At 40.2% G+C, this 27,716-nt stretch overlaps 1 protein-coding gene across 1 annotated transcript; it reads left to right on the forward strand.

The window, feature by feature from the left end:
• The first annotated feature begins 360 nt into the window (after positions 1 to 360).
• Positions 361 to 9,640, forward strand: ogfrl1 (opioid growth factor receptor-like 1). Its single transcript, XM_012874998.3, has 7 exons — positions 361 to 787; positions 3,532 to 3,618; positions 3,714 to 3,792; positions 3,905 to 3,983; positions 5,694 to 5,760; positions 5,867 to 6,012; positions 6,898 to 9,640. Exons 1-7 carry the CDS (start codon positions 602 to 604, stop codon positions 7,424 to 7,426), a joined length of 1,173 nt encoding a protein of 390 aa, XP_012730452.2. The 5' UTR covers positions 361 to 601; the 3' UTR covers positions 7,427 to 9,640.
• Positions 9,641 to 27,716: the final 18,076 nt, after the last annotated feature.

Consider the following 27,716-nt stretch of genomic DNA (forward strand, 5'->3'; position numbering starts at 1 on the left):
TATATCAATGATAGAACAGAGGGTCAATAAAAACTTAAATAAAATAACAGTTTTCCTTCCTTTTTAACAAAAATATTAATGGCAAGGGTAAAAAAAAACTTCAATAGAATAACAGTTTCCTAACTTTTGAACAAAAATATTTATGGCAAGGGTCAATAAAAACTTCAACAGAATAACAGTTTTCTTTCCGTTTTAACAAACATGTTTATGGCAAGAGTCAATAAAAACTTTATTTTTTTATTTATTTAAAAATGACTTAAATTACCACAGATGATGACATTTAATGCTTTATTTGTGCAATTACTATATGTCTAGTCCTCCATACACAAGGACCTCTGTACTTTCTCTCTCTCTAGCATCGTTTGGTGATGTCTGTGGCTTTAAACCCCTCCCCCTTTTCCTCTCGGCGGCACTAATCACCCCCCATACCGAAACGCGCATCATAGCTGCTGATGTGGAATTTCCCCCTGGTTTGATGCCGTTTAAAAAGCTCCGCACCGAAGCCCCTGGACCGAGGCAGCAGCAGCAGCGAGCACAAGGATGTAGCGCGCTGTGCAGACAAAAGGACAATAACAGAGGGCAGGAGTTGCATGTGTTGTAAATGGGAAACCTGGTGGGCAGCTGGCGTTTCAAGGAGCCGAGCACCGTGGAGGAATGCGACTCGACGTGGGGTTCGGACTCGGAGAGCGACGAGCCGGCGGCTGAAGATGACAGCGGCATTTCGGACTCCCTCAGCCCGGCGGAGAGCGAGCGGGCCGCGGGACACAGCGGGGACGCTGCCCTGCAGGTACAGCCGGATGATGATGATGAGGAGGAGGAGGAGGAAGGGTGGATGGGATGCACGGGCTGGTCCAGGCGCAGGGGTTGTAGGAGGGTACCGTGTGTCCCGTCAGCGGTGCACTGTGGTCCGACAAGGCCAAGCTGAGGGCAAACTTCATTTTAGGAAATAATCATTTAAAGGGAACCGTGGTATTCGTTGTGCCTCACGTGGTCTCTTCATTTTAGTCTGTGACAATAATAATAATAACAATAATAATAATAATAATAATGGTGATCATAATAGTGATAATAATAATAGTGATAATAATAATAATGTGTCAATAGATGTTGCTTTGTGTCGATAAAGCTTATGTGATGATCCAATTAGAATAGGGTCAAAGCGCTTTACTGCCCAAAAACGCACGCATGTAGAATGCTGCTCTGTTCATTTTAAGTCTGACTCAGTGGACCGTGCCATGGCAGTAAAATGATGTGTAATCATCATGTGTTATCATCACATTAGATTCTGTTTGTATGCAAGCGCAGGGTGACAGTGGAGAGCAACGACACAGTCGTAACCAAGCCAGGCCTCCAGAACCGGGCTCAGGTTGACATGTTGTCTGCTTTAAACCTGCTGGGGGCTGGAAAAAAATTAAAGTCGCCGTATGCAACCTTTTTATCTACCTTTTAAATAAGACAAATGTTTTTCTTTTCTTTTTTCTAAAAACAATTACAATGCGTTCTGAGACTGTAGGAACTGTTCGAACCCCACACACTGCTACTATGGGTCTCTGAGAGAGACCCTTAACTTCAGATTGCTCCCCCTGCTCCTTTCTGCCTGTCTTTCATGTATCAATCTGCTAAAAGTGTGTGTCAGCATCTTTTTCACTTACAAAACACAGCAGATATTATATGGAAAATGCAGATGATAATTTAGATGCATCAAAAGCTGCTGTTACACATAACTTAATACCGCCTTTCTGTGTGTGGAATTTTGATGGAGGTGCATTGATTACTACAATTTCTGATCTCCGCTGTTTACAACGCCTCAACCTTTTCTGACTGCAAATTTAATCCATTCTGATTCCTCCGTATGGACTCTCCCAGTCAAAGGATATAAAAAGAGCATTGAGAATGTTTTGTTGTCTGAAGGAGCAGAGGCGACATCATGGCACGTGTTAGAGGGGAGTAGCTAGACAACAAGGTTTTTCTATTTATAAAAAAAAAGCAACAATAATTACGGGGTACATGTTGTAAACTGTTGTTAGTATTATACAATTGGATTTTCTGAAGTTAGCTGGTCTGGAATAGGATCCTTACCTTGGCTCACAGGTTTCTAAGACGTGGTCATTTCTAAATGAAGCAATGTTCCAGTTCAAAGCTAAAAAAAAAGGGTAAAACACTTTTGCTGTTATCTGCTGAAAGCATGCGTTCACACCGATCGCGATCCACACCGGATCACCCCGCCCGCGTCACCGCCTCATCAAATAGGAGGAGCGTCTCTCCGCTTGCCGGTTCCTCTTGTGTTTGATACTCCCCCGTGGCGGGGATGGATTTTACCGAGCGAGTCACTATGTATTTAATGTGGAAAGCAGAACAGCGGCGTCGGCGCTCGTCCAGCGACGCCGCCGGTTCGGCGAGTATGACCACCTGGAGCAATAGAAATATAGAAATATAGCCTAATATGTAATGCATGTTCAGACAGTACAATTAGCGGATCAACAGAAAAGTTTCTCTTCGCTCCATTCGCAGTTTTGCTTCGCTCTGTTTGGCCATTCCGCGCTGTTCGCATCGCGGCCTGTTAATTCGCTCCTGAACGTTTTAAAAACCCCACAGGTCCAACCCGCAGACGTCAAACCTGTGTGACGACCTGAGCGTACTGATAAAACTAGCTGCCACGAGATTTTTTTTAAGTCGCTCCTTGATGATTTGCAGTGTATAAACAGGTTTCAACTGAGCGAGTAAATAGGGCTGGACGATAATTCAATAGCGATATATATCGATCGATAGACGTATATTGATGATAGAAAAAAAAGGGTCAATAAAGTAGTTCAATAGAATAACAGTTTTCCTTCCTTTTGCATTCTAGCCAATCATGTAGATTAATATTACATCATTACATCTTCCTAACCAATCACAACACAGACTCAGGAATGGGTCCATCACCAAGCTCCGCCCCCTTTCAAAGAGTTCAGAGAGCACGCATTCTTTTTTTTTCTTTTTAAAAACTTGCAGTTTTGGTAATAAGTTGGTTTTATAAAGGGTTCAGTTTGAAATCAATGTTTATGTGTCTGTATCTGAAAACTGGGCACTAAACATCAGCATAAAATGAACCTAAAATACATGTTTTGAATTTGTTGATAATTATCGATATCGATCAATATGATTTCTATTTCATCGATATGCTTTTTTTTTTCTATATGGTCCAGCCCTAGGAGTGAACCATTTCAGATTGTGACTTACACACATGATCCACATGCAGGATCCTTTCTGTCGGGCCTGCAGTGCGGCACTGATGTGCGTTGGCCTCCTTTGCTGTTCAGAAACGAATGAATGATGACAGCACTTGACCTCAAAAGAGAGCAAATGCTTTTAAAATCATTTGAACGGCACACGAGAGCTACACTCCATCTGCTGTAAAACTGGGGGGGGGGGGGGGTTATTTAATTCATTCTGGACCTGCATTTTTGAACTTCCTCTCCTTTGGCTGTCCGTTTTTCCTTTTATTCCTCTGTTTAATGCCTCGTCTTCCTCTCCTTCTTCCTCTCTCAGCTGACTGACTCCCCAGAGTCTGCTCCTAAGATGAAGAGGAGTTTTTACGCCGCCAGGGACCTGTACAAATACCGTCACAGCTACCCGGTACGTTCTTAAACCCGTGCATGTTCCCTTTTTGTCTCCCTATGCCTCGTACGTGTCTGTGGATAAACCCTCGGTCGGTCCGTGTGTCTGTGCAGAACTACAGAAAGTCCCGGCAGCCCAACGAGTATCGGAACCTGCGCTTCTACATGAACAAGATCCCGCTGGTGCCCGACGGTGAGATCCTGAGTTTTGTGCGGTTGGAGGTTGAAAAGCCCAGCAGACGAGCGGTCGCAGCAGAAACACGGGTGACGTTCGAACACTTACCCGACCCTCTCCCTCTCTCCAGGTATCTACGTCGAGGAGATTCTCTCAAAGTGGAGGGGCGACTATGACAAACTGGAGCACAATCACACCTACATTCAGTGGTGAGAGTCAGTCACTAAAAATGTCCAATTTGATTATTTGTTTTTAATCGAATGTGTTTCATCGTGAATTCTACCACTAAATGTCGCAGAAGTAATTTTTTTAATCACATTTTTACTTCTTTTCCCGAGCTCTTACTGCTAATGTAGAGTATCTTTGCAGCTCCACAGACAACGCATAATGTTGGCCAATGTTGTGCATTAATGCGTTACGATGAGCTCAATGTTTTTTTATTGTTTAACAGAGGAGATATTTCATCTGGCAGGCAGGATTTTGTTTTCTGCTGTGGCAAGACTGGCTTGTTCACAATGTTAGAAACATCTTGCTAAGGCGTTAAAATTAGCCAATATTGTGATGATGATGTGATCTGCCTTTTTTTTTTTCTGCTTCCATCACTCTGTGAGCTTTAGCCTTTGCTGTGATGTGGCTTGTGTACGGCGAGAGCATCTGCTGCCAAGAGACTCTGTCTGAACGGCTAATTATTGCATTACAATAAAACTAAGTATGCATGCTCATAGCACGTGGGACATATTACCCAGCAAACAGCGCTTTGTGATATGAATACTAATCCCAGTGATATTGCGATGATATATCTGCGATTAAATTGTGCAGCCCTGTTGTTTTTGGGGGGCTTTTTATCGATACATGTTGAAGAAAGTGGAAATGCAAATAAGACACTGATTGTTTTTCTATCTGACAGCAGAAACTGAGATAAAAAGGAGCAGCTTTAGTGGGAATTAAGATAAGAGAAACCAGTCGGCAGTTTTAACGAGAGCAGCTTCAAGGTGCTGCTCACGAAGCTTAACGACCTGTAGTCTGGAGATGAACCTGTTTATATTAATTTTATGAAATACTTCTTTTGTTGTTGATTTTTTTTTTTTATATATATAAATTTAGTTCTAACACTTTAGACACACAAAGTGAGCAAAGTCTGTCTTTTTAAAAATGATCTCAGTTGGTAGCGGGCCGTTCCAGCGCTGAACTTAATGTCGCCACATTGAGCCGTGGTTGCTGCAACGCCGGTCAAGCAACGAGGAGTCCAGAAAAGTTTGGCACAGCGTCGCCCACGGACATGTTTTCTTGTAACTAGTGGACGGTTTAGCATGATCTCCTTCATATCAGAGTTCGTAGTTTTCAGGTGGAGAACTACGGATTTGCGTGGTTTAATGCGTGAGAAGTGAATCGGTCATTTTTAAAAGACGAGCTTTGCGCTTGCCGGTGTTCAGTCAGGTCAGCATACCCCGTCAGACCAGCTTACCCATAGTCAGTACTACGCATGCGCGAACATGATTGCGCATGCGTGGTACTGCACAAAGTTGCGAACACTTGGAGAAGCCATCAGATCGCAATACCACTCAAAAAAAAAAAAAAAGTAAGTAATTAAAAAATGTTTTCGTACAAAACTAAAGGGATATTCGCGCGTTGAGGTAGTCAGGGTGTCAAGTAACTACAACTGTTTGTTTATCATATCAGGCATAAATAAAGTAATCTAGTAAACTTCGTCTAATCTCTGCTAAAGGTAGCGCATGCGTATTGACTATGGGTATGCTGACCTGACAGAACACCGGCTCGACGAGCGACCAGCGAGCTACTGCTGTTTGTTCCGCATGGAGCAGCAGAGACTGGCGCTGAGAAGTGGCGCTCCAGCCGACCACCAAGCTTATTCCCCAGGTTCCTAACCGTTCCTTCTAACCTGGGTTCTCTCCCACCAGGCTGTTCCCATTGAGAGAACAAGGGCTCAACTTCTACGCACACGAACTGACTCAGGACGAGATCAAAGTGAGTGACACCTACACCCTCACGACTGAGTACTGTTGTCCTCGTGGAAAGCTGCTCATGATCAGAACCCTTCTTCCTTTCTTTTCTCTTTTCTTAAACCACTCAGGAATTCCAAAGCACCCGGGAAGCGAAGCGGAGGTTCTTGGCGGCCTACTCCATGATGTTGGATTTTTATGGCGTCAAACTGCTGGATAAGAGCGGCAACGTCGCCCGGGCCCCCAACTGGCAGGAGCGCTTCCAGCACCTTAACGAGTAAGCCCACACAGGCGCATTGGCGCCCGGCGTGGCAGCCGCTGGGTGATAAATGACTGAATTCGCTGCGTTCCCTCCCCTTAGGAAGGTAATTTCTCTTAATTCCAAAGCAGCTTAATCGCTCCCCCGTCAGCAGCCAAATGCGAAGCGACGCGTTTTAGGTCGACAAATAGATGGTTTAAGACTTTAAGGAGACTTTTTATCCCCCTCCCCCCCCTCACATCCAATTCAGCTGTTTCATGGACTGTAAAATATCACTGTATACCACTCAGCTATGTGTTCTTTGAAAGGCATTGCTCTCTCTGAGACAAAATGTGCATTTGGTGGACTATAGTCTTTCAGGTTTTATGTCGGTGAAGCAACCTTTTAAAGCGGCAGTAAAAAAACTGAATCCATACTTTTACCTACATAATAAATATCTGCTGCTCCAACCAGGGCGAACTTTATGCCGTTTTTTTATCCAAAGGAAGCTGAATCCTCATTTTAACCGTCCTTTCTTTCATTCATGCTCTTTTTATTTTGTTATCCGTTTTAACTCTCATTTTATAATCCTTCCTACCATCCAATCAGCCAGAATAAGACCTATTTGAACTTAGACGCATTCACTCTGAAGTACTTTCTGTCAGTACTGATAGAGGCGTGGCTGCACATAGAAACGCCGAGGCAGGAATACCTCCTTTGGATGAAAAAACGGTGCTAGAGCTTTAGGTTAATGGCAGCAGTAATTAAAAATGCAAGATAAAATGGTTAATAAGGCTGGTTTCAGTTAAGGTAATCTATTAAATGCAGGTGTTTTCTCACCGCCAAATCAGAGAGATGCCTGCTCTTTTCAAATGCTGCGTTTACTTCTTCAGGAAATTATAGTTTTGGTCTTGTTTTTTTTAGATCCCACCACAACTACCTGAGGATCACTCGCATCCTGAAGTCCCTGGGCGAGCTTGGCTACGAGGCTTTCAAGGCCCCGCTGGTCCGCCTCTTCCTGGAAGAGTCTCTGTGCAGCGGCACCCTTCCCAACATGCAGCACAGCGTGCTGGAGTACTTCGTCTACACCATCCGCCTGCCGGCCACGCGCCGACGCCTGCTCCGTTTCGCCCGCAAGCACTACAGGCCCGCCCACGCCTTCCTCTGGGGACCGCCGCCTAAGAAGGGAGCCGGCGGCGGCGGCGGCGGAGTCGGTGCTGGCAGCAGCGGCATCCGAGCTCCGGCTCCAACACCGGAGCAGCACAGGAGGGTGGAGGAGAGCGCCGGCGCTGCAAGTAGCAGGATCAATGTGTCTTCCCACGATGCCATAATGTGCCAGGAACTGGTTGGAGGAGGGATAAAGGGCTTCCCAGACCTTGGCTCTTATGAGGTCGGAGTGCAAGGGCCGCTGATGCTCGCTAGTGGGAGAAGAGAGAGGAGTGAGTACAGCTAGGCTCATTCCCTTTGAGAAATGGTATATATATATATATATATATATATATATATATATATATATATATATATATATATATATATATATATATATATATATATATATATATATACACACACAGGACACTCAAACCCAGGAAGACATCAATGCAACATAATTAAACTTCTAAACACAGGATTAGAATCAGTTCAGGTTAAGGGCTTAGAAATTCAGATTTCATAGTTGTAGACTTTCCAAACCAGTGGAGACAAGAATATAGATACTTTAGTCTAATGGGAATTCACTTTGGGGGGGTGAAAAACCTGGGCAGATGTTTGCCTTACCTAATCATTTACTCTGAAGCTGAAATAGGAAGGCAGTATTATTAAATAGAGAACAAAAATCGTTTTGTTTGCGCCGTCTGTATCCTGTTAAAAGACGAGTCACCGGTAAGCAATACTTTGAAACCATTTTTTTTTTTAGATTGACCTAAAAAGCCTCATGTATGTGCTACTAGCAGACACAACTCTGTGATTTTTACTGTTTTATTAGCTGAAGAGCAAAAAATAAACGCGTTTTCTCTCCTTCTGGGAAAACAAAAGGGATTGAAAGGCGACGCACGCCGTCACGTTGAAAAAGAACGCACGCCCTGCTTAAGGCCTAGGGTTGGTCTTTATCAGGTTATAAAATCATTTCAATCAAACTTCAAGTGTGTGAGCACATAATTTAATGTACGAAAAGAATCTCTGACTTAAAACCCAGTTTATATATAGTTTGCCTCTCAGGATTCAAGAATCATTTTGATACAATAAGAATTTGCACCGGCCTCCGTGCTTTATCGTCACCCCTGGTACAGAGGAGTAAAACCTGGATAAATGTTTTTTTTTTAATTTTTTATTGAAGCAGCATAATACCACACTTTAAAATATAGAATAAAATACCTAAGCTCTATTTATCTATATAGGAGTCGGTGGGGATGCCAATATCTGTAGTACCAGAAATGTATTCATATTAAAGATTGGATTGTTTTCACTTTAGTAATATCAGATTGTGCTCGTGCAATCAAGATGAGAGAATTTAAACCGCTTTTTGTTTTTACACGTCTCTATCAGGGGTGAGGATAGCTGGAGGATTTTAGTGCAATTCTTTCTCTTTAGGGGACCCATGTGATTGGCCACAGCAGAAAGTCTTAATTACCACCGCCGCCACAGGTTGTAATGTCATCTATGAAAACAAAAGTAATTGTGACTGAACACGTGTTTTAACGTTTTTTGACAATCTGTGTCTTCCTGAGTCGATACGCTATGGGTTTCTCTGAACTGCTGCACAAACATCAATAAGACGCCTGATCAGCTTGTGTAGCCTTCGCCATAATAGACCTTAGTGTGGAAACGTGAAGTCCAACCTCATGCGTGGTCTTTAGCCTGTGAATTAGACTCTGAGCTGCTCTTTAAAGCCTCGTGTGTAGGGCTGCAGATGCTCATTTTGCTCAGATAAATTAGGATTTTAATTAAAAATAATAATCTTGCACAACTGCTCTCATTATTTAACCCAGTAAGTGGACGTAGCGCGTAGAGTCCTGCAGTGAAAGCCTCTCATATGTTAAGATTGTTTGCCTTTGAGGCAAGTTTAACGCAATTTGTTTAAATTTCTCTGCTTGCGATAGTTAGGAATCTGTAAAATCAAAAGCCATGCAAGATGTGAAACAGGATTTTTTTTTTTTTGGGGGGGGGGGGGGGGGGGTGATGATAACCAGTTCTTCCTGACTTAATCAGATTTTCTTCCTGTAGGGACAGCTGGCAAGGTTTTAACATCACTCTTCAGCCAAGTGTATCTGCTATAATTGTAAAAGTTACCTTTTCAGGTAGATTGTATGATAACATGGACTCAAGTATGTTGAATTTTTGTGAAATGAACATTTAAACATACAGTACTGCGGTTGTGTGTGTGTGTGCGTGTGTATGTGTGTATGTGTGCAGGTTTCTCTAATATTAAGTGCCTCTTTTGTATGTCTTACTTATACCTGTATGCTATAAGTACCGTCTACACCGACTTCTTGTACATCCTGATTTTTGTACAGCATTTTGATATTTAAGTTATTGTTCGCTTTGTAATCATATATCCTATGGTTAATAATGTACAGCAGGAACAAACCCTGAAGAATCACTGTAGAGGACAAGTTATTCCGAATATTTGTATCTGGCTTCTGCAATAAAATGTGATTGTTCTACTGAATATTCCCTCGGCATGGTGACAAGTGTTTTATCTTCATTCGGTGTCGCAGTTTCATGCCTTCAGCTCTCGAGATGATCCCTCCATCCATCATCTACACCCGCTTATGGGATATAAACACCTTTATTGTCCCACAACGGCGAAGTTCATGTGTGACGGTGGCAGGAACACGTAAACGGAAGACACCAGACTTACACACTAGATTAATTAATATGAATAAAAAGCTGATTTTAAAGTTAAGCCTAGCAGGAGGGGGGGTGGCTGATGCCCATCCCCAGCGGTCGTTAAGTCCGTCACAGGGCAACGCAGAGGCACAGGACAACCAACCATGCACAGGGAGAACATGCACACTGCATGCAGAGCGACACCAGACCTTCCTGCTGCAAGGCAACAGTGCTGTCAACTGCTCCACTGTTATAGGAAAAGGAATATAACCTCAGTTTAAAAAAAAAAAATCTGTACGTAGTTCATGTTTAACACGTTTACACATATATCTAAACATGTTTGCTTTTTCATGCAAGCCTAAGGAAGTCCTGGGGCCAAACGAGCGTTCTGTTTTTGTAAATCAAAACAAGCTTTCCTCAAACTTGCTATTTTAGATTTTGAACTGCATTTGATCTAATCCAGCACATTAAAAAAAAAAGCCCAAAATGTTGAAACAGACCTTTACTTTAACTATAGCTACACTAACCGCGTTGTACCGCCATGTTTTCTTACAGCCAATTGTCTTTCAACACTTGTTTTTCAGTTCCAGCTTCTCTGGATCCCCAGAGGTGTTCCCATGCCTGAAGGGAAACGGTGTTCCCCAACAAATTCTGTCTATCTGAGTGGGTCCTTTCAGTGGGGTGTAGTAAGAATGGTCAGTTTTTTTTGTTACTCACTAATCTAAATGTTATTGATATGATTCAGCGTTTGTGGAGGACCTAAAGTGAAGAGAGAAGGGTGGGCACAGGCAAAATAGGAAGTCTTCGCTCAAAAGTGAAAACAGGAAAAATCAAGACATCTCAAGGAGAAATACCAGGCAAACCTCAGGAATGATGGGAGCAAAAATAAGGCGCATTGGCTTTACCTGGAAAAAAATGGGGAATATGTATCCAGGGTGGAATGAGCACAGTGGGAACCAAGTGGGTGATGCCGCAGGAATGAGAAGCAGGAATATATGATCTCCAGCATAAATACACAGGGAACCAGGGAAAGTCCAGTCAGTTTCTTTATATAGCAACAATGTACAACACCTGCTGTGTCAAGGCAAATTAAAAAATAAAATAAAAAATCTTAATTCAATTGAATCATACAGATTGATTTCAAGTCAGTTGCATCCATTCCAATTAATCCTAGTTATCAAACAGTGTACGTTGGTCAAAAGCATCAAAGGAAACCCAGCAGACTGCATCGAGAGTACATACAGTTAGTGGCTGTAAAAACTCAGCCAATAGTTACGTCTAGGAGAGAGAGACAGAGCTAAACACTGAGAGACAGCTCCAAATTATCATGGTTGAAACAAAGATACAAAAAAGAAGGTGTGCCACAAGAGAATTGATCCAGACACCAGCAACAAAAAAGTAATGATAAAGAAACTTGGATGCAAAATAAAAAAAAAACGGGAGCAAATAGAACCCAAGTCTCAAGGAAAGGCAGGTTTGAAAATAAAACTACAGAACTACAGTCTACAGAGGAAAACTGTACCTTAAGCCTGAAATGCCAACTACTGTAGAATTTAAATACATTGAAATGCTTAAAATACCAGAATAAAGTAGAAGGAATCTAAAAACTACAAGATGAACTGAGTAAAGAATGTCAAAGGGGACAAAGCATGATATGAAAACAAGAAGTTGAACCAAATGCAACTTTAGAGCTCTTTAAAACGTCACAAAGTGCTTTGCAGTGTTAAAATGAAACAAGGCTCAAAAGGACAAAAAAGATACAAATTAAACCCGATTGAATAAAAAAATGAGAGACAAAGAACGCAGGGAACAAAAAAAACAACAAACGAAAACAGAAGATACATAAAGTCAGCTAAAGTCACCAAAGAGAAGAGAATATGATGGAGGGGGGGGGGGGGTATTATGCATCACTAGGTGAGAGGTGCGCCGCTGATCAAAATATAAAAAAGTACAACAGGGGGCACATTTTTTCTTCAGCGCATGTTTCTCTATGTTTGGTGAATAATGAGGAGTAAACACAACTGGAACAAAGTGTGCTACCTGAAAAATCTACTCTCATAACTCAACTCAACTGTTCAGCTTTTGAAGTAATTAAAGCTTAAATTTGAGCTTTTGGTTGACTTAGGCAACCACCGCGGGAGCTTCTTGGGAGATGCCAAGAATGAAATCCAGAAAGAAATCCAGTGCGATTTTCCAGGACAGAGAACACATCTGCTGCAGCTGAGCTGCCAGCCGAATAATTGGATTTAAAGTCTTCAGAGAAAAGAGTTGAAGACGGAGACGTGCCGTCTGAAATAAAAAAAACAAACAAACTGAGGAACTCCGTGTGAGTGTGTCCCACAAAGAAACCGGGAAGCAATTCATGAGAGAGGATTTGAACACATGTCGCCTGATCAGAAAGATGCCAGTCGTCTCCTAAAAAAAAAAAAAAAAAAAAAAACAGCGGCTGGTTCACGTCGAAGCAGCTGAATGTTGGTTCTTCTATCAGCGAGAGCATTCAGAGATCTAAAAACAGATCTAAAAATAAGTAAAATGTTTTTGTCCTAGATCTGAGCAGGTAAATAATATTATCTGCCAATGGTATGAGTATTTTGACCCCTAAAATAAGATAATTAGACAAACCGCACTTGAAATAAGATGATGGAGATGAGTTGCTCCTATTTGAAGTGCATAAATCTTATTCCATTGGCAGATTATCTTATTTATTTACCTGCTCAAATCAAGGACAGATAGACTAATTTTAATATGATTTTACTTATTTTTAGTATTTTTAGTTCCGTTTTTGCAGTGTAATAGTAATAGTAACTTTCTCAGTCTCAGGTATGAAGATTGTTCTGTTACTATAAACTGGACTTGGAAACCAAACTAGAACACAAGGCTCTGTGTGGTTCATCAGCACAGCTTAAAACTGTAAAAGCACTGAGCAGCTCAGTTCCTGAGCCTCAAAGTGTTCCCTATGGGATCGCCGGCACGTGTAGAATAAGCATCAACAGTCTGAGGCGGTTTAGCAACAAGGGTTTCTGTAGATTAGGAAAACTACTAGAATATGTTGACATTTTTTCCTTAATATTTGTTCCGGTCCACTGCTTTATTAATCTATTCTAAATAGAAATTCACAATATCCTTTAACAAGAGACCCGCCGGCTCTCTGATGAACTAACTTTGAAATAGGTGTAAACAGCTGATTTTCTTAGCCTGTAAAAGTTACAATCAATAAATGTTGTGAATATGTTTACAGCCCTAACAATGAATAACACAACAGCACGTAATGCCATTTTAGAATCACTAGCAATCGTTGTTGCAGTTCCCCTTTTTTTTTTTAAATACAAACAATTAACCAACTTTTTTTTTTTTTAAACTTCAGCCTTAATTACCTATCTTCTCATCTTGCTTCCCCCCCCCCCCCCCCCCCCCCATATGCTGTGTTGTTATTATCTGTGCCCCTCTCCTGTTTTCCTCTTTCTTCTTGTCGTGTGGGTGTTTTCTAAGTGTCTGTCTGCGTCTGCAGCTTGGCACCTTTCCTGCAGTGTTGGCCAACAACAGATGGCGTCTCCATGTGGTTCCTGTCTCTTGTCTTCCATTTCCTTCTGACGGGTTCCGCAGAAACATCTTTAAGCTTTGAGAGTGACACTTCAAAAAAATGTTTTTCTTCTCTTTCTTCTCTTCTCTTAGCTGATGGCTAACCAGCAGCTCTAATTTCTTAGCGGCGTGTCTACGGACCAAGGCCTGTTCAGGACAGCACTGCGTCAGTTTCGATTTGTCGGGTGTTTTGGCAGAGAATTGAGCCTTTTTGCTCATGATAGGCTTCAAAGGTAGAGCTACGAAGTTGTTAGTTGCTCCTAAAAAGTTTTTACACTTAACTCCAACGTGTTAATTTCTTCTCTGATTTAAAGGGGACATATCATGCAAAATCCACTTTTTGAGCCCTAAATACATTTTGTTGTGTACCTTAAGTCTCTAGGAGGGCAGAAAATCTATTTAAATTTCAGTAGAATTATGGAGAAATCCTTCTTGGCAGGGTTCTACAATCGGATTTCAAGAGTATATCATTGTATAAACAACTGAATCATCAGTATATAAAGAGATTTGGTTGCAATTAGCTCCTATTCCAGCTACTTTTGAAAAAAAAAAACAAAACAAAACAACAACAAACAAACAAACAGGGGATGCAAATGGAGCCAAAATAGTGTCCTGCTGAACTCCGACAGATATTGCAAGTGAGATCAATGTATAATTTTCTGCAATGACCCAACTGGTTTTTTTCAGATAAATAACTTCTAAACAAGCCGAGTTTTATATTACTGACTCTTTTTATCTTTTAAAAGAAAGGTTTATAATATATAATATGGAAAACTTAAAGTAAAAACACCAAATAATGCTGCACACTGTTGTTTGTTGTTGATTTTTTTTCTCCAAACACCTAAAACCTCAAAGCCTGCTGGGAAGCAGGAAGTGCCGCAGTGTAATATTTTGACACACGCTTTGGTCGTGCCGCTGCTTACAGTTTCCTTCTCCAACGACACACCAGACAACTCTCGACTTGGTTTTGTAAACACTGTGTTTCGTTCAAGTTTCGATGGGAGGCCACAGCTGGGCTTAGTTTCGGGGGCTTTCCCGGTCAAGTGTTGCTTCTGGCAGAAACTCACAGCGACATAGAATAGCATACTTCTGCTTTCTGTGGCTACATAACAGGAAGTTCTTATAATTACTCATTTGCACACAACTGTCCAAACTCTGACCTGAACGAGAGATATTTATTTTACTTTCACAAAAAATAATTATTAATGAAACACATGTAATCTTTCAGGAGGTCATCATTCCTAATTGAAATTGTTGTCAAAATATTTTACGTTGCAAGAGCAAATTGTATTAGATTGAGATGATTGCCTTTAGACTACTGGACTGATTTTTAAAAATCCTTAATAGGCAAGGCAAGGCAAGGCAAGGCAAATTTATTTATATAGCACAATTCAGTACAACGACAATGCAAAGTGCTTTACATGATTAAATATAGCAAAATAAAACAGAATAAAAGCAAGTAGGAATAAAATGTAGATAGAAAATAGAACATTAAAAAACAAAACAAAACAAAAAAACACTAGTGGTGTTTCAGTTAACTAGAAGAGTTGAAGGCAACCCTAAACAAATGTGTTTTTAATCTTGATTTAAAGGAACTCAGGCTTTCCGCACCTTTACAGTTTTCTGGAAGTTTGTTCCAGATAAGTGGAGCATAGGAACTAAATGCTGCTTCTCCATGTTTGGTTCTGGTTCTGGTTCTGCAGAGCAGGCTGGAGCCAGAAGACCTTAGTGGTCTGGAGGGTTGATACACCGATAACAAGTCTGTAATGTATTTAGGTGCTAAGCCATATAGGGATTTATAGACTAACAGAAGTATTTTAAAGTCTATTCTCTGAGATACAGGGAGCCAGTGTAAGGATTTTAGAACTGGGGGGATGTGCTCTACTTTCTTAGTCTTAGTGAGGACGCGGGCAGCAGCGTTCTGGATCAGCTGCAGCTGTCTGATCCACTTTTTAGGCAGACCTGTGAAAACACCGTTGCAGTAATCAATTCTACTAAAAATAAACGCATGGATTAGTTTTTCCAGATCCTGCTGAGACATTAGTCCTTTAATCCTGGAAATGTTCTTCAGGTGATAGAAAGCCGACCTTGTAACTGTCTTTAGATGCTTTATTTACTTCATTCATTCATAGTTCATTTAAGAACTAATGCTTAGTTCTTAAGTCTTAAATGTGTCTTTTTTATTAGTTTTCTGGACATTTTTTGTCTTTTTCAGACAAGACCAGACCTTGTTTTCAAAGCACCTGTCTGTCCCATTATGATAAATAGTCCAAACACCCACGCAGTAACATTAACAGGTTTATTTACATTTATTTACAGGCAGTATATCACCACAGCTATAATGGCATTAACCTCTTTATCAGCTATCAGAAGTTATTTGTTTTCTTTTTAATAGCAATAAGATCCAACTATAACAGTGCGGCAAGAAACAGGGCCATTCATTTCCTAACTGCACTTGCTGGTATGTGTGTGTGTGTGTGTGTGTGTGTGTGTGTGTGTGTGTGTGTGTGTGTGTTTCTGATGTGACTGTGCATGCTGGTCAGCAGAGCTTGTTTTGATTGTCATTCTTTGCTGCTTTGGAGGTTAAAATAGGTCGGATTAATGGCTACTTGTGGCCAGTTCTTCCACAACCATCAAATCAATTTTATTGACGTCGGCTTGAACCCCTGAGTGCTTCATTTCTACTAGAAAAACAAGATCCTACAAACATTGTTTTGACACTCATTCATCTAGGTTAAGGTGCTTTAGATCAGATGGAGGGTTAGCGTGAGCCGCTGCGACTAATGGCCGACCTCACCAGCATGTCTTTTAGTGGTAGGGGAAACAGGAGTGCCCGGATGAATGTTTGAATGTTTATTAATTTATTTTATAAATTAATAATTTGTTTTCTTTTTGGTAAACAATCACTTGCTGCAGTATTTGTAGGTGTTTGATGCTTATGTCACACAGAACCCTTCATTGTTTCTTGCATCTCTGGGAAAAAGGGTACAAAAAGTAATAAAATGAAATCATATTCTGCTGAGGTAACATAATCTCTCCCCAAAGGCTGTAGGAAAATCCAACCATTAAATTGTGAACCGTGGACAAGCAACTCTGATGTTGTTTCCTGATATATTTTCTCAACATTACAGCCTATATGTTATTGTTATTAAACAGGAAGAGGAAGATATGGACAGTTTCATCTTCCAGCTTGCTGCATGTAAAGTGTGACCGCTCCCATTGATCAAAGGCAGGTGTTATAAGACCAACATGGTCGTTTCATTCAATGCGGCATATTATTTATTACAGGGAACAAATGGTATTAACTGCATATTTATTCAGTGGGGAAAAAGTACCCTGTTGAAAATAGTTGTTTTTAACAATGCACCGCTGATAAGCAGCGCAAAACTGCATTTTGAACATAAACGGATTAATCTCACAATCAGTCTAATAATCTATCAAAAAGCAAATCCTTTACCTCTGCATGTGGTTGAAAATTGCATCAGAACAAAGAAAAGGTTTCTAAATTTTCTCAAGAATTATATTAATTAAAGAGCAAAAGTCAACATTTCTCTCAGCCATTCCTCAATATAGGAAAGACAAGAGAACACCCTATTCAGGACGGTAAGGCAGGTAAAAAAAAAACAACAAAAAAAAAACACTCCAACATTCACAGTTAGAGAACTGTAGCAAAGAGTGACAACTTGGACTCACCACATCTCCATAAATGAGCTACATGTCAGCTGCTTGTCCAGGAGGCATGTGTAGAGGAAAAACTTCCTGAACCACCATCACAAACATAAACATGGAAATAGCTAAATACCACCGGGTCTTTAAGTTTGCTTGCATCAAACCCCATGCTTAACAGTAGGCATTAGGGTCTTTTCCACATATTCCACTTTGGAATGATGTATGATGCTGCGCGGGCCTGCTTCTCCTTTAAAGGTGCTTTGAATCCCGGGAATCTCTTTGAAATCCCACAACATTTCAAATACAAGATTGTCAAAATAGGCTGTCATTTGGGTCTTTCAGCAGAATTTTGATCTAGAAGGAAAATCAACAGAGGAATGGTTTCACCACATCCTCACAAGGGGCTTGTAATTTTAAAGAGGCGATCGATGAATGAAGAAATGACCGCTAGTTTTAACTCTGGTGCTGCTGTACATTTTCTCCAGTAGAGGAGTTTCTCTTTGGTTTTGTGTCATTCTGTAGCCAACAGCAGCTTCTTACACAAGTGCTCCCTCTGCAGGTTTGCTCTTCTCATCCATGAACCTAGCTGTGGCGTTTGTTGCTGGAAACATGGCATTGAACACATGATTTGTAATGGATTTATGAAAACTCAGATCGCACTACAAGGAAAATCAGATCAGCACCAGGTAATTGTTTTGTTTGGCAAAAAACCTGCAGCAGTTTGTGTTTGATGTTAAATCTGTGGACCGTTTTGAAATTAAAGATTTAGAGTTTTAGAGCGTCCTCTCATCCAATATTAGGGTTAGAATGTGATTTGCTACTTTGAGAGATTCTCACTTTCATTATAACTTAAGTTTATGCTATGTTAAGAAAAATAATTATTTACCATATCTGGGATCATTGTACACCGTATCTTTACACAGATGTTAGATGAAATATATGACAAACTGGTTTGTTTAAATCTTTTTTTTTTATTTTACAAATTATATTCAATTCCATCCATCCATATAGCCATCATTTCAGATTCAAATTAAACCTCTGGCAGATTTATGATTGAAGCTATGTTTTATTTTTACTGGAAGATTTCTTGTAATATTCCATCTATCTTTTGCAGTCCTGGAGGGGGAATCAGTGATTTGATCCCTGCGTGCTGCAGTTGATTTGTTGGAAACTAATAGTCGTGGTAGTTAATTGTAAGAGAAGCAGCGATATTATGGCTCCATCTTGTGGCCCTTTCCTGATTCGTGAACAGTGGCTTGTAAGTGAATTCATATGCCGTAGGTGGGTTTTGAACATTGCAAAAATAGATTATTTATGCTCTAAACTGTACATGTTTCAGGATTGTCTCTTTTTCCAATGTATTTTATTTATTTTTTGGCTTTCTTAACACCCCATTGGTTGCAGCTGTTGACTTTAGTGGCACCTTCTAGTTAAATGTTGCTTTGCTTTTATATACAGTATTTTATATTGTGACTTGCTGTATAATTAATTACCTATTCTCTACAGATCTGAATCTGAACTATTTCAATGCTTTTGAAGTGTTATTGGTCAATGTATTTATTATAGGTTTTCTGATCACATACCAAATAGAAAAATATTGAGAGCTGTGCACAAACGCAAACCTCTCCAAACATGGTGGTGAACATTGTAGCTCAATATATTCAATTTGGTCTGATCTGTCCAAACTTTTTGAATAAAATGTACTTTTAGGAGTAGTTTTACTGCTCTGTACTTTTTACTTTAGTATTACTCAAGTATCGCTACTCTTACCTGAGCTAAACCTATGGCTACTCCACCTGCTGCGAGTAACTTCATGAATAAAGAACATATTCGTTTTAACCAAAAATGCACCAGAGAGGCAAAAACCTAGAGTTTATGTTAAAATGAGACTTCTAATTTGTGCAAGAGCTTTGTTATTCAATGTGCTTTTCTATCAGCTGAGCTCATTGAACCATGTGGAAGACAAATGAATGTACAATAAACAGTAGATATTGTCATTGGGAGTACTTTGCACTGTTCTAGCATACTGTATATACATTGACTGCTGTATATCTGTCTCTCAAGTTTTAATTATGCCTACATTTATTTTGGAATTATGTTTATTTTTTTATTTATGTCTTTAAAATACCAGAATTTTGCACATTACCTTATATTTTTGTCTGTCCGATCGCATAATTTTAAAATATTAAATCATCAGCTGTTACAATTAATTACTCAGTACTTGAGTATCCTTCTTGCTGAATATTTTTTTTACTCTTACTTAAGTAATTTCTTGGCTTATACCTTATACTTTTCCTTGAGTAAACAAATTGTTGAAGTACTGCTACTCTTACTTGGAGTAAGATTGTTGGACAGCAACAATTGCTACTCTACTCTGATGCATTAATGATGACTACCTCAAAGCAAAATAAGGTATTATTGTAGCTTTGATTGTAATCGTCAAATGTTTCAGAGCATGTCTGTGTCATGAGACCAGTGGGACCACCATGGCCGAGGTTGCAGGGTCACTAGAACCTCCGCATGGTCAAGTAACCTCGTGATTGGGGTGTCAGAGGAAAGAACACAGTTATCAGCTTGAAAGTAAAGGTTTACTTGCACAAAGTTAAATGAGTCACAACTGATTTCTCATTCGGTGCCACTAAAAGAGTTTGATAGAGGTTTAGAGCTCGAAACAAAATGATACGAAGAACAACTGTGGTAAATATGCGTTTATTTTCAGAACAAAAATAAAGCATTACTGTGACCTGTGCTTAATCAACTCGCAGGACAAGGTTATTACGTAAACTAAAAGAACAAAGAAGTATGATTGCTGCAGTTCAAGTTGAGTGTCAAATTTCCTTGCCTCAGCCTGCGCTTCCGAGCCAAGCAGTGCAAACAGTCCCACTCCCGGCCACCAGGGGGTGCACGCCGAGAGTGTAGGGTGTTTACATTCCTTGGAGCTCAGATTGACATACCTAGAAAACCTAAGAAAGTGGATGGGAAGATTCAGATTTAGTTTGGTTTGTGAGTCAGAACCTCATGTCCTTGTTTTCCCTTGAAAAGATCTGCAAATAAATTAGGATTAAGTAAAGATTTACGTTCAGGAACATTAACTATTTTATTATGGGGTTTTTCCCCCAGAAGGCTTAAGTATCTGAACACAACTGATATACTCAGGTATAAACAGCAACAACACCGTTTTTTATTTTATTTATAGTATGATGAATATCGGGGTGGAGGAGGGAGTGAGCTTTCCAATGCTACCTTCCTTCCTTCCTTCCTTCCTTCCTTCCTTCCTTGTCTGTGGTCATCGGGGTACACCCGCTTCCTCTTGGCTCCCTTTGTCGAACGGTGAAGGAGAGCAAACAGTCTCCATATCTGCTGTAACCTCCGGCCCCTCTTCCCATCCTCTCAGCCATTATCCTTTTGTGTGTCTATTTTAAATGTAAGTGTATGGAATGAATGAAAAACAGCTTTATCATACAAAATTATACAAGCACACACCCCAGCTAACAATTTCAACCTAAATGAGTTTCTTTTGCTTCTTTGCTTGTCCAGTAAATGCGTTGTGTGCATGGATGTGTTGGGGATGCTGAAAAACAGTAGACAAATGACACATCTAGCTAACAATTCTACACTGAATAAAGACTCTTTAAAAATGTGTTGTGGGCTTGATTAATACAAATGGGTACAAATATATGATAATGATGGGTGTGGCAAGAAAAAGTAATTCTTTAAGCAGATTCTGAACAGTGACATCCTTGGCCAAACATGTAGCCTTTGGTAACTCAGCATTGAGGGATTTGTTTATTCTGGAGTATGTCTTATCAGTGTTTCAACTTTTTCCTGTTCAGGGTGAACAAACGCACACCCAATGAGGCCGTTTGTTCATTTGTCTCACTGATTTCGAAAGGTCTTGTGACCTACACTAGCCGCAGAGCAGGAATTGGTGGCGAGAATTTGTTCATTGAGAGGAAAGAGGGCATCCAGGGACACGTGCCAGGAGGCAGACAATTCTATCAGCTGATCAACAATTGGGGTCCATGTAACGTCACTTAAATTGTATCATCATTCAGACAGTAACTATGAAGGCATTTTGGCTACAAAGCTTTTTATGAGCTTAGTTATGTAGCTTAATTTAGTTATGGGAGGAGAAGAGAAGAATAAATATAGTGTTAATTTATAGAACTCAACGTCAGCACAACTACACTAAAGATTATCACAGATCCCCATCAGCACACCTTTAATCTGCACGGGACGCTGAGCAATTGAGTAAGCAACCATCATCTCCTCTGTAGAGATTTTTATTAAACTGAAACAAGATATTTTAATAAGAATCAGCAACAAAAACCTAAAAAACTGAATAATGGAGAAAAAAAACGTTCTTATCCGTGTCCTTTAATCAACAAAATCCCAAATCTGTTTTTCATTGAACATCAAAGTGTTTTTTATCCTATATCTAGGATATGTCATTAGAAAGCTTGACTTTTACCCAATTTAAACGTTTAAGAGAGATTGATTGAAACCTATTTTACGACAAGACATACCCAGTGTGTTGTAAAGTGGTGTATTTGGTTATCACTGAGCTCGAACACAGATTAACATTAGAACTTTATAACATTTGGATATTTTCTTTTTTCTTTAGCTATTGGAGGCACCTTAGATCGAGAGAAGCATGAAAACTAAAATATCTAGACTGGCTAAACCTAAACTGAAATCATTACTGGAAAGATCATTTTTCTTCTTATTGGAAGGAGAAGGGCTGTGCTGGGGAGGCGTTCATCCAAGAACCGCTTTTAAGAGAAAGAAAATATTTTAATAGTACTATCCAACTACTAAGGTCCATTCTATGTGCAGGCTAGGAACATTCAGCATCTTTCCCTGTAAAGCATCAGTGTCCACTTACATGCAAAACTATTATGGTGCCAGACATTGTCCCTTTAACAGATCTGGTTTTGCGGATGGTGAAAGTAAACCAAATGAGTGGTAGTGAATTAATTTATATAAACACTTTTCTTCTCCTACTGACAACTAAAAGCACTTTACACTACATTCCTATTTACCCAATCACACGTACATTCATACACCAATACGTAGATCGGTAGGATACCTGGGTTTAAGAGCCACACTGACATGTATAAGGTGAACTGGATTCAACCCCCACAACTGTACCCACTCTACCCACCAAGCTACAGTCGCCCCAGGAACTATTTAATTGTTCATATCTGATGGGTTTGCTGCCTTATCTCTCCGTTTGCACAGTTGGATGCAGTTACAACGTGGAAACCTTCCTGAGATGGTAAGGGCAGTTGGCTGCTGCAAACATCCGACTGAAAGCCCAAGAACCTAACACCAGCTTCCAGTCAAGGATGTTTACAGTAGCCCTGACTGCCAACCGGGCCTGAGGGGGTGCGGCACCTGTGAACACAGAGCTCGGTTAGTTCCTACTTATCAAAGTTGCAAACATCTGGTTTAAAGGAGAAACAGGAGGAAAGATACCGGAGGTCCCCTTCACAAATCTGAGCTAGGATGTCTTTTTGTCGTGTTTTACATTTTACACAAGCAGACAGGAAACTGTACCTCCACATGTACAGCAGTTCAATTAAATTTTATTTATCTATAGCACCAATTCAGAACACGTCATCTCAGGAGACTTTACAAAGTCAAATTCAATCAAGTAAGACGTCATGATAGTTACGTCTTGGAATAAAACTAAAAGTCAATGTTTTCAGTGAGGTGGATTTCACAAGTGTTAAAATGTCAGATTATTGTGACGAGAATTTATTTTTTTTAATCAAATGTGACATTTCCTGCACAAAACTAATATGTCAATTCAATTTCAGTGCTCAGTACTCTATGATAGGAGCTTAGGAACAGCTATTGATTTCCAAGACAAAAAACAGTTCAATCTGAAAAACAACATAGCATGATGCTGCCACCGCCATGTTTCACTGTGAGTATGATGTTTCTTTACTGATCTCTGGGGTTTTTGTGGTTAATTTTTTTTTAATCGTTTTATCTGACCACAACATATTTTAACACATTGTTTAAGGAGATTTTAGGCAGTCCTGGATGTCCTGCAAATAATTTTGCCTTGGGTCCATGTATACAGAGAACACGGGACACATCTAGAACACATCCACTGCTTTCTGGGAATTTCTGGAAATGTTTCAGTGCTGCTGCTCCTGACTGATACCTTGGAACAATAAGATCCCTTTCATCCTTTGTAACATATTTGCAAACAATGGCTTAAGCTAAAGGATACAAATAAACAAATGTCAGGAAAATCCTACTAAGGCAGCTGAACTTTATTCCACGCTAATCAAAAAACTTTTTATAGAATATATGCTGGCTGTTATTATAGCTGACAGTAGATGTGATTTTAACAAAAATGCAAACTTAATGGTCTTCGGTATTAAACAAACATTCAGTATTGAACATATATGCAACCAGGTTATTTCTAACTTTTTTTTTTTTTTTTTTTTTACATTTTCTTTGCTTTTTAATTGAATTGTAAATATAGTCATGAAATATGACTAATGCCAAATAAGATCCTGACTAAACTGAGCTTTCTTTGTGGGGTGGCTGGGATCTGCAATTGAGATAGGTGAGGAGCTCCATCAGCTGACATCTGATCTGGATGTTTGGAGGTTTTCCAAGAATGTTGCACAATGAGGAGACCCAGAGACAGACCAAGAACTCACTGTAGTAATTACAGATCCCTTCAGCTTCCAAGATCCCCCCCAAAATCAGCTGGAGAGCATCACATTGGAGAGAGCTGTCAGGGTTTTCCCCTTGGCTCTGTTACATCCCGACCCAATCTCAGACAAGGAAAAGAAAATAGGTGCTTGGATGTGCTCTGGGTTGATGAGGACGATTCATCTTAGATCAAACTTAAAAAAAAAAAAAGGTGAACCGTCCCAAGACGTGCACAGATTGAACTCTATGACCATCAGGGTCATACAGTGACGTACACGTTCGGTGCACCTTTCCCTCCCTGCTTTACTGTATACAACAAAGTGCTGAGCAGCCACCAGCATAAGGGCATAATTAAGGATTTAGACCATGTTTCCTCTAACTGTCTTTGTTGTCTTGTAAGCATTGTATCAGCATTTGACATTCCACAACCTTAACTCCCCCATCACACACACACACTTACCATGTAAATACAAGTTGGCCTTTCTGTTTAGCCATCATTAACACTCCTACAGCTCAGCATATGTACACACACACACACACGCACGCACACACACACACACACGCGTGCGTGCGTAATCACTTCTTCACACGCAAATGAGTGTGGAGGACTCCCATCATGCCCCTGCTGACCCTCCTCCCCAAAGTTAAACGCTTGCTTCCTGTTTCTTCTTCTTCTCCTCTTTTCTATAGGAAAAAGGTGCAGGTTGATGTTCCACTATGTGTGCATGCATGCGTCTGTGGGCTCTCAGAATCCATGAGATAGGACATGTGAGAGATAAAATGTGTATGTGACAGATAGGGCTTAAGAGCATGTAATCACATGTGTGTTCTGAACTGAGATAAAGTTAGGAATGCCTTTTCTGCTTCGTGGCTCCTCCTCCTCCTCCTTCATTTACAAAGAACTCGAGTATCAAGCAGCTGTTGAGCCAGCAAAATGACTTCTAGTTGCAATTGTTGCAAGCAGGACACCATGTACCAAACGAGGGGCAGAACATGTTGCAAAGCCGACAGTGAAAATAGCTCCGTTTTGAATTCTGAATGACATTCCTCGAGGACAGGGGTCTTGTTTGTATCAATAGCGAGTGGAAAGCAACACGTAGCAACATGGTAAAAAGTAGTACACACTTTTCTATGCATGCTCTAAAAAGCCCCCTTTTTTAGTTTCAGTATAGCACCTTCAAAAGCAGCAAACCACTATTTTGAAGTACAATCCAACTTACTTACTTTATGCAGTTAGAAATTTTTTCTAACTGCCTAAAAACTGACAGATCATAGCCACCCGAACCCTTGGGAAATATAACTACATGAGAAAACCTAAGTTCTTTATTCATTTCCCTGACAAAACAAACCCAGCATATAAGCACCAACGTTATGTCGCCATCAGTCAAGCACGGGGGTAGAGAGGCAATGACTTCAGTAAGTGCTTTTGTGCTCTCTACAGAACATTAAAGTAATCCACATGATTCCCTTTAAGCACTCACAACTGTTTATGTTTAGGAAATAGTCACTTTTGAATAACTGAGAGAAAAAAATATATACATAGTTTATTAGCACAAACATTAACTGTAAAGGAGGGTGATGGGAGGATTGTCATTAAGACTTGCTCTAGCAATCACTGACTGAATGACCTCAGTCACTAATAAAAAGATCTGACAATCCAAACAAGCTAAGTAATCAAGGAATTTAGTACGGCAGGAAAGATACTACCTGCTCATATGGTCTCCACGGATCCCCTCTTCACAAAAGACCCTCATGGCCAGTCTGTGAGCTTTTGGGAGACATTCCCTAACGGCATTTCTTGCAGCCACTCTGATTGGTACGGCGTCTTTTCTGTTTATAGTCTGGACGTTTTTATTTTTTATCCAGACTGAAGTTACTGAGAGTCGCCTGTCGCAGGGAAGATATTAACTGCTCATACGCTCTCAACAGAACCTCACAGAAACCAAGCATGGCGGCGCAAGGGTGTTGGTTTGGGGTTGCTCTTGCAGCAACTGGCAAGCTTTTAGTCCATCTGTGCGGTCCAAACTTGTTTACATTTATCCAGGAAAGATACTTGCTGCTAACGAATTCCCCCACAGCAAAATTATCACGTTGTCCTCCAGATTTTGTTTTACTCCAAACGATCAACCAACTTCCCCTCCAGAGCAAAGTTACCCGTTAGAATTGTCGATTCAGACGTTGACGAGTTTTAGTGACAAAAAGGAGTGCTATACATTCAAACAATTAATACGTTGTTGTAAATCTTCCGTCCACATCCAGCTATGTAGGGATCTTTTTCGATTTAGAAGAAATGCACACACTTCAGTCCTGTGTGTCATATGTGGACTTGTGGGCACTATTTTCTCCCAGGTCACTTAGGGGAACAAAGCAAACTTTATCAGGACATTACAATCCTGCATTCCTCAGATTCCTAGCACTTGGCAACCGGCTAACACACACAGCGGACAGAGAAAGAGGAGGAGGAAGGCAAGCGGAAGACAGAAGAGGGAGGAGACAGTAGGGCAAATAAAAGCAGGTGTACACACTGGCTTTTAGTCTTTCTCCATACAGTCTGCTGCGGGTCTAAATGGAATCTGCAGCGTTGCTTAAAAGCCAGGCAGCATGCAAGAGGAAACAAAAGCCGGTTCTGAGACAACTGTTTGCCAAAGTGTTTTGCAGAATTGTGTGGATTTTTTTTTTCTGGGTGGTCCAGGAGTTCAGTCAGTCAGTCATTTAACCTTGTAGCAAAGAATGTATGAGACAGCTGAACATTCTGGTTTTGTAAGACATTAAAAAAGGCATTCTATTAATTAATGCCACATTGTTTCTTTCCAGATCGAGCGGATAAAAATAAATTCTGGAAACACTCAAAAGTTCAGGAGAAAAAAAAATACATACTCATGAACCAAAAAACATCCCTATCAGTAATTTGTTGGCAACTTCAATTCTCTGAGGCTTGAAATTCGACAATAAAAAAAAAAAACATTCTTCATCAGTCAGGTTACAACATTCGGTAATGGCTGCTGACATCAGTTTTTTCCCCAATTCTTTCAGTTTTCACCATAAATTTCCCATATTTCCCCAGGGGTTCAGAGCCAATCGCCTTCTCTTTTGCCAGATATGCATTGAATTATGGGATATGGTAGAGTAAACCAACTTCAGCAGCGAGCCCAAAAAGAACTGATGGCAGCGATGTATGCTGCCCCGTTGACATTTGATGGATGGTTACATTTTCAGTTCCTAAAAACGACTCTTAAAATAATGTATATATTTAATTCACATTATTCATATCCATGTTTTCAAACTAGCCTGGATCACAGCACCTTCTCCCTGTATTTACATTTGTTACTGCCACCCCGCATATAAATGGCCAATAGGGTTTCCGTTCACTTTTTTCTGTGTGAGAAGAAACAAAACAAAAAAAAAAAACAGATACAAGATAACAGACCCATCAACTAATTCAGAAAGAAAATTATAGAGGTAAAATATACCCTTAATTGATGTATAGAAAGAAAAGTGGCAATGCTATACATGTTAGGGGGGAAAACCTGCATCTAGCTCTTTGTTAATAAAATACAAGAAAAAAAACATAATTTAAAAATCTGTACAGGTGATTCTGACGTTTTTTGGAAAGAAAAAGTGTTCATCTGCATCTCCATGACTTGTCCAGCGCAAAAAGCAGTTCCCGGTTTGATCAAATCTCAACTCTTGATTCGTCTCGCCGACAAATCGGCTGTGGCTGTCTTATGGGAACAAACCTCTTCAAGTGGCAGAGAAAAGTGCCTGAGTACTTGACTATTTTAAAAAGGGCTGTTTTGCTCTAGAGAAATTGAACATTTTGACATAACTCTCAAATGAGAAAGCTGCAAATTGTTTTTGATTGAAGAAAACACTAAGGATTTTTTACAAGGCGCAGTGAACAGAAATCAGGGACAGAGTGAGTGGAAAATTCCCATATCCAATTTCTCTCAGAGACGCACTTATGGTAAAACAAAAGGTGTTTTCTTTCA

This window comes from Fundulus heteroclitus, chromosome 22, assembly GCF_011125445.2.
Source record: "Fundulus heteroclitus isolate FHET01 chromosome 22, MU-UCD_Fhet_4.1, whole genome shotgun sequence".
In the NCBI taxonomy this organism is placed as follows: Eukaryota; Metazoa; Chordata; class Actinopteri; order Cyprinodontiformes; family Fundulidae; genus Fundulus; species Fundulus heteroclitus.